This window comes from Mobula birostris, chromosome 3, assembly GCF_030028105.1.
Source record: "Mobula birostris isolate sMobBir1 chromosome 3, sMobBir1.hap1, whole genome shotgun sequence".
Taxonomy (NCBI): Eukaryota; Metazoa; Chordata; class Chondrichthyes; order Myliobatiformes; family Myliobatidae; genus Mobula; species Mobula birostris.
In genome coordinates, this window is record NC_092372.1 from 43,270,048 (window position 1) to 43,282,515 (window position 12,468).

At 40.8% G+C, this 12,468-nt stretch overlaps 1 protein-coding gene across 5 annotated transcripts in view; it reads left to right on the plus strand.

Moving 5' to 3' along the window:
• ddx4 (DEAD (Asp-Glu-Ala-Asp) box polypeptide 4) overlaps positions 1-12,468 on the plus strand; it is a 90,391-nt gene that overhangs the window by 60,967 nt on the left and 16,956 nt on the right. For all 5 annotated transcript variants that reach the window (XM_072252532.1, XM_072252528.1, XM_072252530.1 and 2 more), the window contains exons 14-17: positions 1,592-1,737; positions 2,387-2,486; positions 4,166-4,436; positions 7,303-7,410. In XM_072252532.1, coding sequence (XP_072108633.1) covers positions 1,592-1,737; positions 2,387-2,486; positions 4,166-4,436; positions 7,303-7,410 — 625 coding nt within the window. The remainder of the gene's footprint in view (positions 1-1,591; positions 1,738-2,386; positions 2,487-4,165; positions 4,437-7,302; positions 7,411-12,468) is intronic.

Sequence of the window (12,468 nt, forward strand, 5' to 3'; positions counted from 1 at the left end):
AGCTTCTGTGTATTGTATTCCTTTTTAAAGATAATTTTGAAATGTGATGTTTTCTTACTGATTTGCAAGATGGATCTCAGTTTTTGCTTTTTATAAGTAGTTCTTTGAATAATGGACCTGGCCATGCTCTAATTGACTTCTTGGGCTCCGTATAATTCTGCTCAGGAACTTCAAAAGTAATTAGTTAAATCTAGGGTAGATTAAGAAACAATCTGAGGAAGAACTCAGTGGCTTGAACAGCATCTGTGGAAGGAAGGGAATTATCGAAGTTTCGAGTTGAAGCCCTGCAGAAGGTCTGAGGAGAGATGACCAGTTAAAGAGAAAGGGTGGTGAGACAGGAGTCGGGTGTTTGCTAGACTGAGGGGACTAAAATGACAGGTCACTTGTACCAGGTAGTGGAGGAGAGCAGGAGTGGGGGTTGAAGACAGTGGCAGATCAGTGGGGAGGGGAAAAATGGCATTGTAGGTGGAAATCAGAGATGGGTGTTGGAGGGAGAAGGGCGAAACCAGTGCTGGACTCAAGTAAATGAGGCTTACAAAACTATTAGGGAAGACGTGAATGGCAGATACAATTGGAACCACAGTGTGGGGACAAGCATGTGGGGGTGAACTGTGTGCATGGAAATGGGAGAGGGTAAACTTGGGGGTTGGCAGGGGGTGTTGAAAGAAAAGGAACAATCATGAGAGAACAGGAGGAGAATCTGGTCAGGAGGGGAGGGGAGCATCCCAAGTCCCCCCCCCCCCATGTTTGATGCAACCTGCCTATCAACTTGTATCCCTCCTCAACCCCTTGGGCTTGTCACTTACTGCCTTCTCTTCATACGAGCCATCTTGTTCCTCTGCCTTGATGCAGAGTTCCTTTCTTCCCAAAACCAGTGCTTGGTACACTGTGTTCTTTCAGCAGATTGTTCTGGAGGAACAGCAGCCTGACAATTGCTACTATGTTCCAGCATCTACTGCTCTCAAATGTAGATTAGATGCTTTTACTTGGAATGTGGAGTGCGAATTTTTCTTAATATCCGATAGCATAAATTGCAGAGCTTTCCAGTGCATTCAGGCAACTTTGTTAAATGTGACAACATTTTATGGCCCCATATTGTCTTCTATCAATATAGAGTGCCATGCAATAACAATATGCCTTGGTCAATTCTTCCTGTTAGACTTCTGTTGAATGTGACTTGAGGTGTAAACTGTTTGAAGCATCCCATAGCAAGTCACTAGTGTTCTCATCACCAGCATTACCCACAAGAATATTCTTCCCTTTTTCTCCTCCTGCCCTTCATCAAAAAAATACTGCATCCAATGAATCAGAGACCTTAACCAGAGTGACCAGGTTCTCAAAGTTTGCATGTAATTTATCAGGTTTGGACTTCCTTAAAATTCACAAGATGATGAATGTAAGCTCCTGATGTGTAAAGCATGGAGATTAATTCCAGATTTTGAAATGAATTTTAATTTCCATAGCTGCCATGGTGGGATTTGAAATTTGTTCTCTTGAATTAACCCCCCCCCCCCCCCCCCCCCAGGTCTTTAGGTTGATTCTTCAGTAACCACTAGCTGTTAATTTTCATGACTCTGGTTTTATCCTTAAGGTTGGCTGCAGATTTCATGAAGAGTGATTATTTGTTCCTTGCTGTTGGTCAAGTGGGAGGAGCCTGTGGTGACGTACAGCAGTCCGTACTGCAAGTTGACCAGTATTCCAAAAGGAACAAACTGATTGAAATCCTCACCAATACAGGTGTGTCTTTTTCTCCTACAATCTGCCCAACCATGATGAAATTCAGGGAGAGGAGATAGATGCTGCAAATATTTAAATGCATATTTTGGAGGGTAGAGGTAATTTAACTTCATGTGATCACATTTTTACTAAAATTAATAATTTGGTCAAAAGTAGTTATTTTTGTATAGTTCTATAGAGTACTTCCTGTAATATAACCCCAAGGATGGAGATGTAAATTCCAATAGTGGCTTGTAACATAATTTGTGTATTGTTCAGCTATTGCCTTCTTGTATTTGTTAACTTTAAACTGTCTTCTGGTTAGGCAGTATGGTCCTATCATTCTAAAATATTTATCCTTGCCATGATTACATCAAGGTGAGGATTAGTATCTCTGCAGAAAGACAGCTGAAGTGTTTTGTAGAGTTACCACCGATTTTAAATGCTTGGGAAAACTGGGAAAAAATTTAATTCGTCAAATAAGCAAATTTTGTCTTCCCATTTGTGTTTTGGGGATTAGGACTTTTGTATAAAAATTATCATGAAGGCTTTAGTTATAATTCAAGTTAACCTAATATACATGGGCTCTCACTGTTTGTGTGTTGGGGAAGGATGGTAGATGTAGGAGAGCACATTTTTAAACTACTTTGCTTTGGGTCTAACTTCCTAGGTGTTGAACGGACTATGATCTTTGTTGATACCAAAAGAAAAGCTGACTTTCTTGCTGCTTTCCTTTGTCAAGAGAAATTTCCCACAACAAGTATTCATGGGTAAAGTTGTTTGCTTTCACATTTCTCTATTTCATGTATTTGCCTTTTGTCTGTTTCTGTTCATGAGTGACATGGATATTTATCATGTTTGGACTTAAATTCCATCATCCTAATTGATTCTACGCAATCCAGCAAGCTTGAAGTGTTCATTGCCTTAGAAGTAAATAAGCTGTTTAGAACATTTGAGTGGGTTGTCTTCTACAGTGGAAAACACCTCTTGGATTTAGAAATGGAACTGAGAAATCTCGCTTGCCTGGTTTCACTCACTCTTTTCTCATTTATTCCCTCCTTGACCCATAGCTAAATGATTTCATTTTGACAGGATTTTATTGCTCCATATAGTTTATATTTGGATCTTTGATTAGTTTTGTAATTGTTTGAGTTGTTTTTGAGGGCATTGCAGAGTAGGCAAGTTACTATTAGTTACTATTTATTAAGTGTATTTAAAGTGGGTGATTTACCTTGTTGCAGTGCTACAGACTTTGTAGTAAAGTAATTATAGATTTTGACCTACTGATAATGGGAAAACTTTGCATGAATAAAATTAAAACTTTTTGAGTATTTAAGCCAGTTTGTGTAAATATTTTTGAGTTGTCTTAATCATGTTTTGTTTTTGATGACTTGGAATGAAAGCAAGATTCTAACTTACAAATAGTTGGAACCACTTAAACTCTTGCCTCTCAAGTTAAAGCATGTCCTTTTTTTTAATAGCTGGTGAGCAGTTGGCCTAGAGTTGCATGGAAAGATCATGGGCTAAAATCTTATTTCCTTGATGTGTGCTGAGCTTAGAGGAAATTATTTTTGCAGAGAGCAAGAGGGTAAATGAGGGTGAGGCAGCTGGAGGAGATCGAATCTTGTGTCTAGAAACGATGCAGTATAGAAGATCATATCTTCTGTAGTAACACCCCTTCACCACTAGTTCAACTTCCACCAAAGGGAGAATTCTCAGTTTCTCCAGTCTCTAAATGTGTGTAACTAATTCCTAAAACTAATTAAGTACCATCTGGCATTCAAAATGTTGATAGATACTTTTAAGTATGGGGCCCAGTCATCAGTTCGCAAAGGTTTAGCATAATTTTTTTTTTGGATATTCCACCTATAATGAAGCTACAGATATTTTGCCTTTTTAATCAGACCTATCACCTCATGAATAATGTGCATTCTCATCCCTGCCCTTCAGAATTGTATTATTTTATTCAATATTACTTCATGTTTCTTGTACTATAATCAACTGCTTCATTTGTTTCTGAATTTAAATATTGTCAATTGAATTTTGTATTGAATTTAGTCTGCCACCTTTCATCTAGTTCATAATTTGCTCTGAGGCTGAAGGTGAAAACTTAAGTTGTAGGTGTAACAATAAGTCACGTTGGACCATTAATCCTGCAGTGCTGTTTAAGGTTGACATTTTTCCTATTTGTTCCATTTCCCTTCACTACCTTGTTAATGCAGTGGAATGAATTGGAGGATTAGGAAGTGCAAGGTAATGGGCAATGCCTTGTTTGCAAAAAAACTGCTTCTGTTTGCTTGTATCAACAGTGTTATTAATTCATCTAAATTTTCTGCTTTTCTTTTGAGCTATTCCAAAAGAACAGTGGCTTCAATCATTCTTGCCTTTTTTTGAGCGTTGGGGGAGATGTGAAGGAACAGCATTGTAATGTAAGTGATTTATGTTGCAGTGATCGAGAGCAAAGGGAAAGGGAGATAGCGCTTGGTGACTTCCGTACAGGGAAGTGTCCCATTTTGGTGGCTACAGCAGTGGCAGCTCGCGGACTAGACATTGAGCACGTACAACATGTTATCAACTTCGACTTGCCGTCCACCATTGATGAATACGTCCATCGCATTGGACGCACCGGTCGTTGTGGACATGTTGGCAAGGCAATATCGTTCTTTGATTCAAGTACAGATATGCCAATAGCACGTGCCCTCCTAAAGGTCCTCTCTGATGTAAGTACTGCTTTCAGGAATAATTTCTCTTCAGGATGAGAGTTAAAAAGAGAAAATTGAAGAGCTCAAAAGTAGTCATCTCAGCACACTTCCAGTTCCCAGTGATGCTGAATATAGGAACAGGGAAGTGGATTATGTGTGGTTGGACAGATGATTCAGGAAGAAGGGGTTTGGATTCCAGGGGCATTGAAACCAGCTCTGGAGAGGGTGGAATGATAGATTCTGGCAGTAAGAGGACCAGTGTCCTATTGTGGGTAAACTTAAACTAGGGTGGGTAAAATTATGCTAGAATAACAATACTGTGGGGATGCAAGCAAGCTTATTAGGAGAGAAGTGAAGAAAATGTAGAATGCAGGAACAAAATCAGGAGTGAGGCAGATAGAACCACAATGTGGGAGCAGATGGCAAGAGCAAACCTGAAATATTGCTATCATAATGCAGGAGGCATTTGTAATAGATTCAGTTTGTACAAATAGGTCAAAGGATGGTGGGGTAGAAACTGTTAATGAGATCAAGTACAGTTGTGAGAAATTGTCTAGACTCAGAAAATGTAAAGTCAATTTGGATGATGTTTAAAAACAGCATAGGAATGAAACCAATGTAGAAGTAATATACAAAAACTATCAGTAAACAAATACTAGCAATAATTGTGGAAGCCTTTAATCTTGTAAATTTTTAATCAGGTTGGAATGAGATAGCATTTGGCATTGGTGGGGGGGGGGGCGGGGAGAGGCGAAATATTGAATGCTTTTAGGGTAGCTTCCTAGATCAGTGTATTTGTGAGACCACTGAAGGGCTGAGATGGCCTGTTTCCGTGCTGTAATTGTTATATGGTTATAATCTTGGATCTGGTAATGGGTTCCTGGGCAGGTTTCATACCCTCAAAGAAAAATTGCCTAGGATCATAGCATGATAGAATATTCAGTTTTAGATGGTGGAACTTGGGTCAGAAACAGCTGTGTTTAACTTGGAGGGAATTACAATGGAATCTGTCACAGTAAAATTCATAGGGAGGGATTAAACATGTGGCCAACCAGGGATGTCAGAGGGTACTAAGCTGAAAGAGAACTGTATACCATTGTGCCCATGCGGATTATCACATAACCAGTTATACTAAGCAAGAGGAATTCTGCAGATGCTGGAAATTCAAGCAACACACATCAAAGTTGCTGGTGATTGCAACAGGCCAGGCAGCATCTCTAGGAAGAGGTACAGTCGATGTTTCAGGCCGAGATCCTTTGTCAGGACTAACTTTAAAAGTCTCGGCCTGAAACGTCGACTGTACCTCTTCCTAGAGATGCTGCCTGGCCTGCTGCGTTCACCAGCAACTTTGATGTGTGTTACCAGTTATACTAATGCTATTTAGCAACACTTGGTCCATAATTGTCTGTCTTGGTGAGTGAAATACCTTGTGTTTATAGTACAAGATACTGCAAACACCTTATTAATTCTGAATAACCATAGAAGGCAATCAAATATTGTCAGCATCACAAGAGAATTATGATTACGCAAACTAACAAGGCTAAAAGCTGTAAAGAAGGTTGTCAAGTTTGCAGCTGATGGTTTGCATCTGATCTGAATGTGTATATTATTAGATGCGTTAATTATAAATTCCATTACAAAATTCTGTGAACTCCAGGGGACTGGAAAACCACTCCTGCAAGAAGTGGGTACAGTAGACTAACAATTTTCTAACAAAAGTTTAAATTAGAGTCACAAGGTAATAACAGCATTTTTGGAAAGTTGTAATCTAATCAGCATGGTGCAATGAAGGAGAAATTCGTCAGACAATTTGAGTTTGAAGCAGTGATCAGTGTGCAGAGGGGAACTAATTGACATGTTATATTTAGGTTTCCAGAACGTATTTGACAAGATGCCTCAAATTATCTTGTGGGAATAGCCCATAACTTGATGAGCAGCAGATTAGCATGGATAAACCATTTGGCTAATGATCAGGAAAGGGTGACTGAGAAATAAGGGGATTATTTTCAGGTTGACGCTCCTTGACCATTTGGGTACCATCGCGATCAATGGGACTGCAATTGTTTGCAATAAATGTTTATGACTTGGAAGTAAATGCATGTGTCATATTTGTTAATGGCAAAAAAGGCAGGTGAAGAGGCAAGATTGGAGAGATGGATCAGATAGATGAGTGGACCAAAAATTGGTAAATAGATTGCAAGATGAAAATATGAAGTTCACTTTGGGAAAATGAACTAGACACTAGTATTACTATGGAATTTGTTGGAAACTGCAACAGTTCAGTCCTTGTGCACAAAGCAACAAGTAATTGGGGAGGCTAATGGAATGTTGGACCTCATTTCAAGTAGGTTACAATATAAATGTAGGGAAGTTTTACTGCAACTGTAAAAGGTGTGTATGGATGTTTCGTCCCTTAGATTATTTCAGAGAAGGTTCAATAGGATGATGCTGGTACTTGGAGATTGTCCTTTTGAGGAAAGGTTAAGTGGGTTGAACTCCATTCATTGAAGTTTAGAATTAGGACCTAGAATGCCACAGCTCAGGAGCAGACTCTTCAGCTATGATGCCTGTGCTGACCATAATACTAATTTAAACTGCACATCTAGCTGCAACTGGTCTATTCCTCTGTTCCCTGGGGGATGGGGCAGAAATTTAGATTTGAAGAATGCTGAACCAGCCATGATTCTTACTGATAGAACAGGCGCATGGGGTTGACACCCTATCCTATTCCTCTTGCATTTAATCTTATGAACATATTAAGTATTTTTTGTTTGTGGGTTATAAGAATACAGATTGAAGGAAACCATGTTTTTTAAAAAAAAAAGGTTTGTAGTGTTTGTCAATGATGATGCAGTTTAATAATTATACTTAATTGCTTCTATAGGCACAGCAAGAAGTTCCTGTATGGTTAGAAGAAATTGCTTTTGCTGCTCATGGAACTAGTTGCCATAACTCCCTTGGGAAAGTCTTTGCTTCTGTAGATACACGCAAGGTTAGTATACATAGGTCAACAGTGAACTAATATTGTTTTTATAAGGTCTAATTCTTTCTTGTTCTTGTTATGGAATGTTTTGGATCAGAATGTTCATTTTTGACATCAACCAACATGCAGGTTATCTCTTCTTTGGCCCAGTTAGGTGTTCCCTGTATTTTGTTGTCATTATCTTCCTTCTCCATTGTAGCATGCCTCTATTCATAAGGAAGTACTGCTAATTTGAAGCAAACATCAACTTGTATGGAACATTTCCACAATGATAATCTTTCTCCAAGTGATGACTGCTGATCAGAACACCAGAAATGACTACTTGTGTGGAAACATGCCAATGACTATATATACTTCATTAGGAAACTGAGAATTTGCTATGTCACTGAAGATTCTTGCAAATTTCTATAGATGTAGGTAGAGAATATTCTGACAGACTGTGATGCAACCAGTTTCAGTGTACAGGAATGGTAAGAGGTTACAGAGGGTTGTATGTTAAGCCAGCTCCATCACAAGCACAACCCTCCCTACCATCAAAGATATTTTCAAGAAACGATGCTTCAAGAAGGTGGCACCTATCTTTATGGACCCTTATCTAGGACATGAACTTTTCTCATCAGGAAGGAGGTACAGGAGTCTCAAGACCCACATTCAATGATTCAGAAATGGCTTCTCTTCATTATAGCACAGTACAGTCTGTTTGGCCTATGCTGATGTTTTAACTGAGGTCAATCTAACCCTCCCCCCCCCCCCCCCCACCTTCATAGTCCTCCATTTTTTTTCTACCATCCATGTGCCTGTTTTTTTTTTTTTCTTAATTGCTTCTAAAATACTATTCATGTATTTGCCTCTACCACCATCCCTGGTAGCGCATTCCATGCACCCACTACTTTATTAAAAAAAAATAAATAAAAACACTTGCCTCTGACATCTCGTAATAAATCCACATCCCTCCTAAAATGAGACAACCAGAACTGAGCAGAATACTTCATGTGGTTTAACCAGGGTTTTATAGAGCTGCAGTATTACCTTGTGGCCCTTGAAATCAATCCCCTGACAAATAAACACAACATTCTCCTTAACAACAACTTGCACGCAACCTTGAGGTATATAGACAGGAAATGGAATTGGGACAGCTGACCACTGGGAGGTCCTGGCCTGGACGGCAGAAGGAATAAAGGAGCTCAGTAAAGCAGACCCCAATCGGTGTTAGTCTCAGCAATCATGAAGGTATGCCAGCAGCTCTACTTCGTTAGGAGTTTGAGGAGATTCAGTGCACGGTGGAGAGCATTTTAACTGGTTGCATCACACCTGGTATAGAGACTCTGAGGCACAGGATCACAAGAGACTGCAGAGAGTTGTGGACTCAGCAAGTTCCATCACTGGCACAACCCCGTCCCAGCACTGAGGACATCTTCCAAGAGGCCTTGGAAACTCACCATCTGGAACACATCCTCTTCTTAATATCTGGAAGGAGCCTTAACCACCCATATTCAACAATTCAGGAATAACTGCTTCCCCCTGCATTCAGATTTTTGAGTGGTCCATGAACACTACATCATTGCCCCATTTGCTGGCACAGTGCAAATTTCACAACGTACAAGTTTGTGATAATAAACCTGATTCTAATTATAGAGGAGGCTGCACCAGCAGCATTGGTTGCAATAAATAACATCTATAGATTCATATGTGAAACAATGCCTCACCGAGAAGAATTCTTTCGAGCCCTGACTGTTGATGAGGAATGTGGTAAAGGGCCAGGTTTAACAGTGCATTTGCAGGGATGTGCCTGGAGGAACCAGGGAATCGTGGAGAGTGATCACTGCAGAAAGAGGATATGGGAGGGAAGGAGAAGATGTGGTCAGTGGTGGAATCCTGTTGGAGATGGCGGAAGTTGCATCATGACATTGAATGCATTACCTTTCGCTCATCATAAAGTCCTATAACACAGACATGGGTCCTTCAATCAACAGAATCCACAGTAGCTCTCAATTGGACATTGGAAGCCAGAGAAGATACAACTCACTCAGGTTGGATTTAAGTACAAAAAGGCAGTGACTCGCAACAGTTTGCCACTTTGAGTAACAGCCATTCGGCGTTTGGGATTGATTGACAAGAAGAAATTAAATAAAGTGGGGCAAGCAGAGCAGCCGTTGTTGGAGTGGACAGAGTGGAGATTGTGAGGCTTTGCTTTTCGAGGCTTTAGCCATAGAAGGTTCTCTCTCTTTTCTCTTCCCCCCCCCCCCCTTACATTTGCTCATTTAGAACAATAGAGATTGCAGGCAGGATATGGAATGTGCCTCTTGCAGGATGTGGGAAGGCAGGGAGGACACCAGTGCCCCTGATGACTACACCAGTGAGAATTGCATCTGGCTGCAGCTTCTAATGATCTGTGTTATGGAACGGGATGAACTCTGCTGAGGGGTGATAGATTGGACATGTAGAGAGGTAGTTACATCCAAGGTGCAGCACACAGGAAACTGGGTGACAGTAAGGGGTAAGAGGTTAAGTAGCAAGTGAAGAGTACCTTTGTGGCAACCCCCTCAACAAAAGGTATATCACTTTGGATACTGTTTGGAATGGGGGAATAACCTAGCAGAAGAAAGTCAACGATTAGGTCTTTGGTAGTGAGTCTAAAATAGGAAGACTATACAGAAATAAGATTAACACATGCCTAAAGAGGGAGCGGATAAGATTTTTGGATCATTGGGCTCTACCAGGGAAGGTGGGACCTGTACAGAAGAGATGGTTTGCACCTGAACTGGATGGGGGCAAATATCCTAGTGGTGCACACAAAGTGCTGGACAAACTCAGCAGACCATGTAGATGTGAAGAGTGAACAGTAGATGTTTTGGGCTGGGACTTCAGGATTGGAAAGGAAGTCGGAATAAAATGTATTATGGTGGATGGAGGGGAGGATGAAGTGTAATGTGATAGGTGAAACTGGGAGGGGTGAAGTTAAGAGCTGGGAAGTTGATTGGTGGAAAAGGTAAAAGGCTGGAGAAAGGGGAATCTGGGAGAGGACAGAAGACAATGGAGGAAGGGGGAGGAGCACCAGAGGGAGGTGATAGGCAGATAAGAAAAAGAGTGAAACAAGAATGGGAATGGTGAAGGTTTTAGATTATAAAGCTTGTATGAGCCTGTCAGAATAAAAGATAAAGTGTAGAGAACCTTGGTTTTCAGTAGATAATCAGGCCTTGTTAAGGAAAAAAGGACGTAAATAGCAGGCATAGGCAAAAGAACATTGGAAGAAATCAGAGCTAAAAGAAGGCATGAGGTTGCTCAAACAGACAAGATGAGGGAGAATCTTCAGGGATTCTACAGATGTGTTAAGAGCAAAAGGATTGCAAGGGACAAAATTGGTCCTCTGGAGATCGGAATGGTAATGCGCGTGTGGAGCCAAAACAGATGAGGGAGATCTTAAATCAGTTCTTCACAGCTGTATTTACTCAGGAGACGGACGCAGTCTATAGGTGAAGCAAAGTGGCATCAACTAAATAGACTAGGGGAGGAGATGCTTGCTACCCTGTGGCAAATCGGGGTGGATAAATCCCCAGGGCCAGACAAGGTGTTCCCTCAGACCCTACAGAAGGCAGATGCACAAATTGATGAGGCCCTTGCAGAGATGTGTAAAATCATCCTTGGTGACAGGGGAGGTGCCAGAGGATGGCCAATGTTCTGCTGTTTTAAAAATGGTTCTGAGAATAACCCAGGAAATTATAGGCTGGTGAGTCTGACATCAGTTGTAGGAAAGTTATTGGAAGGTATTCTAAGAGACTGGATAGAGATGGACAGATTGAGGATTGTCAGCATGGCTTCATGTGTGGTAGGTCGTATCTAACTGATCTTAATTTTTCAAAGAAGTTACCGGGAAAGTGGATGAAGGCAAGGCAGTGGAAGTTGCCTACATGGACTTTGCAAGGCATTTGACAAGGTCCTCCATGGGAGGTTGATCAAGAAGATTCAGTTGGCCAGCTTTCAAGATGGAGTAGTAAATTGGATTAGACATTGGCTCTGTGTGAGAAACCAGAGAGAGGGTATTAGATAGTTGCCTCTCTGACTGGAGGTCTGTGACAAGCAGACTGCCACAAGGATCGGTGCTGGGTTTATTTTGTTTGTCATCAATATCAACGATCTGGATGATAATGTGTTAACTGGATTAGCAAATTTGCAGATGACATTAAGATTGGGGGTGTACTGGACAGTGAGAAAAGCTGTCATGACTTGCAGAAGGATTAGGACCGGCTGGAGGAATGGTTTGAAAAATAGCAGATGGAATTTAATGCAGACAAGTGCGAGGTGTTACACTATGGTAGGACCAACCATTGTAGGTCTTACACAGTGAACTGTCGGGCACTGAGTGTGGTCAAACAAAAGGATCTGGGAATGCAGGTCTGTAATTAATTGAAATTAATTGTTACAGGTAGATAAGGGTCATAAAGAAATCTTTGGTACATTGGGGATGGGATGTTACGTTTAAGTTGTATAAGACATTGGTGAGGCTTAATTTGGAGTATTGTGTGCAGGTTTGATCACCTATCTACAGGAAAGGTGTAAATAAGTTTTGAAATAGTACAGCGTAAAATTACAAGGATGTTGTCAGGCCTGGAGGACCTGAGTTGTAAGGAAAAATTGAATAGGTTAGGACTGTATTTCTTAGGACGTAGAAGTTTGAGAGAAGATTTGATAGAGATGTACAAAATTGGGTGTATAGATAGGTAAATGCAAGCAGGCTTTTTCCACTGAGGTTGGGTGAGACTACAAGGGTTAAGGGTGAAAGGTGAAAAGTTTAAGGGAAACATGAGGGGAAGCTTCTTCACTTGGAGAGTTGTGAGTATGAAATGAGCTGCCGGCACAAGTGGTGCACGCGAGCTCAATTTCAAAGTTTAAGTGAAATTTGTATAGGTACATGGATGATAGAGGTATGGAGGGCTATGCTCCCAGTGCAGGTCAATGGGAGTAGGCAGTTTAAAAGAGTTCATCATGGACTAGATGGACTGAAGGGTCTGTTTTTGTGCTCTACTTTTCAATGACTAAAAGTACCCAATTAAACTAATTCTACATTAA